The sequence below is a fragment of the Gavialis gangeticus genome, unplaced genomic scaffold (genome assembly GCF_001723915.1).
Source record: "Gavialis gangeticus isolate Ggan-Ray unplaced genomic scaffold, GavGan_comp1, whole genome shotgun sequence".
NCBI classification, from domain to species: Eukaryota; Metazoa; Chordata; order Crocodylia; family Gavialidae; genus Gavialis; species Gavialis gangeticus.
Window position 1 is genome coordinate 12,138,933 of NW_017729005.1, and position 1,012 is coordinate 12,139,944.

A 1,012-nucleotide genomic window follows, 5' to 3' on the forward strand; every position below is an offset into this window, starting at 1 on the left:
AAAAAAAAAAAAAAAAAAATCTTAAAGCAATTCAAACGAGCCAAAAAAGTCTATCTTTGAAAAAGTTGCAACAAAAAGCCATGTTCTTAGAAGTCACTGTTTGGTTTATGATTAAAAAAGAATGACAGCACGTTAAACATTTGGCTAATGTCTCAGTCTAATTGAAAGTCGACTTTTCGTGGTTTTCATTAGTGTCAGAGTGCTGTACACACACTTTGTGAAATGTTTTTTTAAGTTGCCCTGCTCAACTTCATTGAGAGAAGTAAACAAATTATGACAGGCATAGCTATCATGAGACACTTATGTAAGATTTCCAAGCACAAAGTACAGAAGTACAAAACTCACCTTCATCAGGCTTATTTAAGTAACTCTGCAAGGGATCAATGCCTATTTCTTGTTCCTCTGCCTGCAAGGGATGACTGGTTTCAGATATGGAATGATACATACTGGCAACAGCAATTCCACTAAGTACACTTATCTGTGAAGGAAAAACAGAGAAGGAATGAATGCAGAAATGTTTCTTTCATTGCTTTATAAAAACAAGAGGTCAAATAATATTGTAAATACTCCTAACATTCTACTTGTTTCTAAGCATAACATAATCAGACATGATGAATTGTTCTAGAAAAATGTTAAAAATGAACTCCACATAGTTAAAGTTCTTGCTGTAGTATTCTTCAGATGCAATTACTTTTTATATATTATTTTAACATCTAGGGCTAAGAACAGAAATTCAAAAAGCTGAAGGCTGAATTGATTCAACTTTTGCAGGTTAGTTTAACCTACCTAGATTGAATCAGTTTGCAACAGCACAGACATTCCCTCTGGACTGAGGAAATGCAGGCACATGCCTGCAGAGTTGCTCATGCCAGGAGCTGGGGGTTGCTAGAGCATGCCCTCAGCTGCAGGGAAGTTGTGCTGGGGGTGGGGAGCATGCCAGCCCAGGCAGTAGCCTGGACCGAACTGGCCAGCAAGAGTGTTTAATTCCCCTTTCACTGTCCCACCTACAGGG

General features: G+C 38.1%; 1 protein-coding gene across 5 annotated transcripts in view; it reads right to left on the bottom strand.

Annotated features, from left to right (window-relative positions):
- Nucleotides 1–1,012, bottom strand: part of TBC1D5 (TBC1 domain family member 5) — a 659,444-nt gene that overhangs the window by 380,569 nt on the left and 277,863 nt on the right. For all 5 annotated transcript variants that reach the window (XM_019508683.1, XM_019508679.1, XM_019508681.1 and 2 more), the window contains exon 3: nucleotides 346–478. In XM_019508683.1, the coding sequence (XP_019364228.1) occupies nucleotides 346–445 (100 nt within the window). In that variant the 5' untranslated portion in view covers nucleotides 446–478. The remainder of the gene's footprint in view (nucleotides 1–345; nucleotides 479–1,012) is intronic.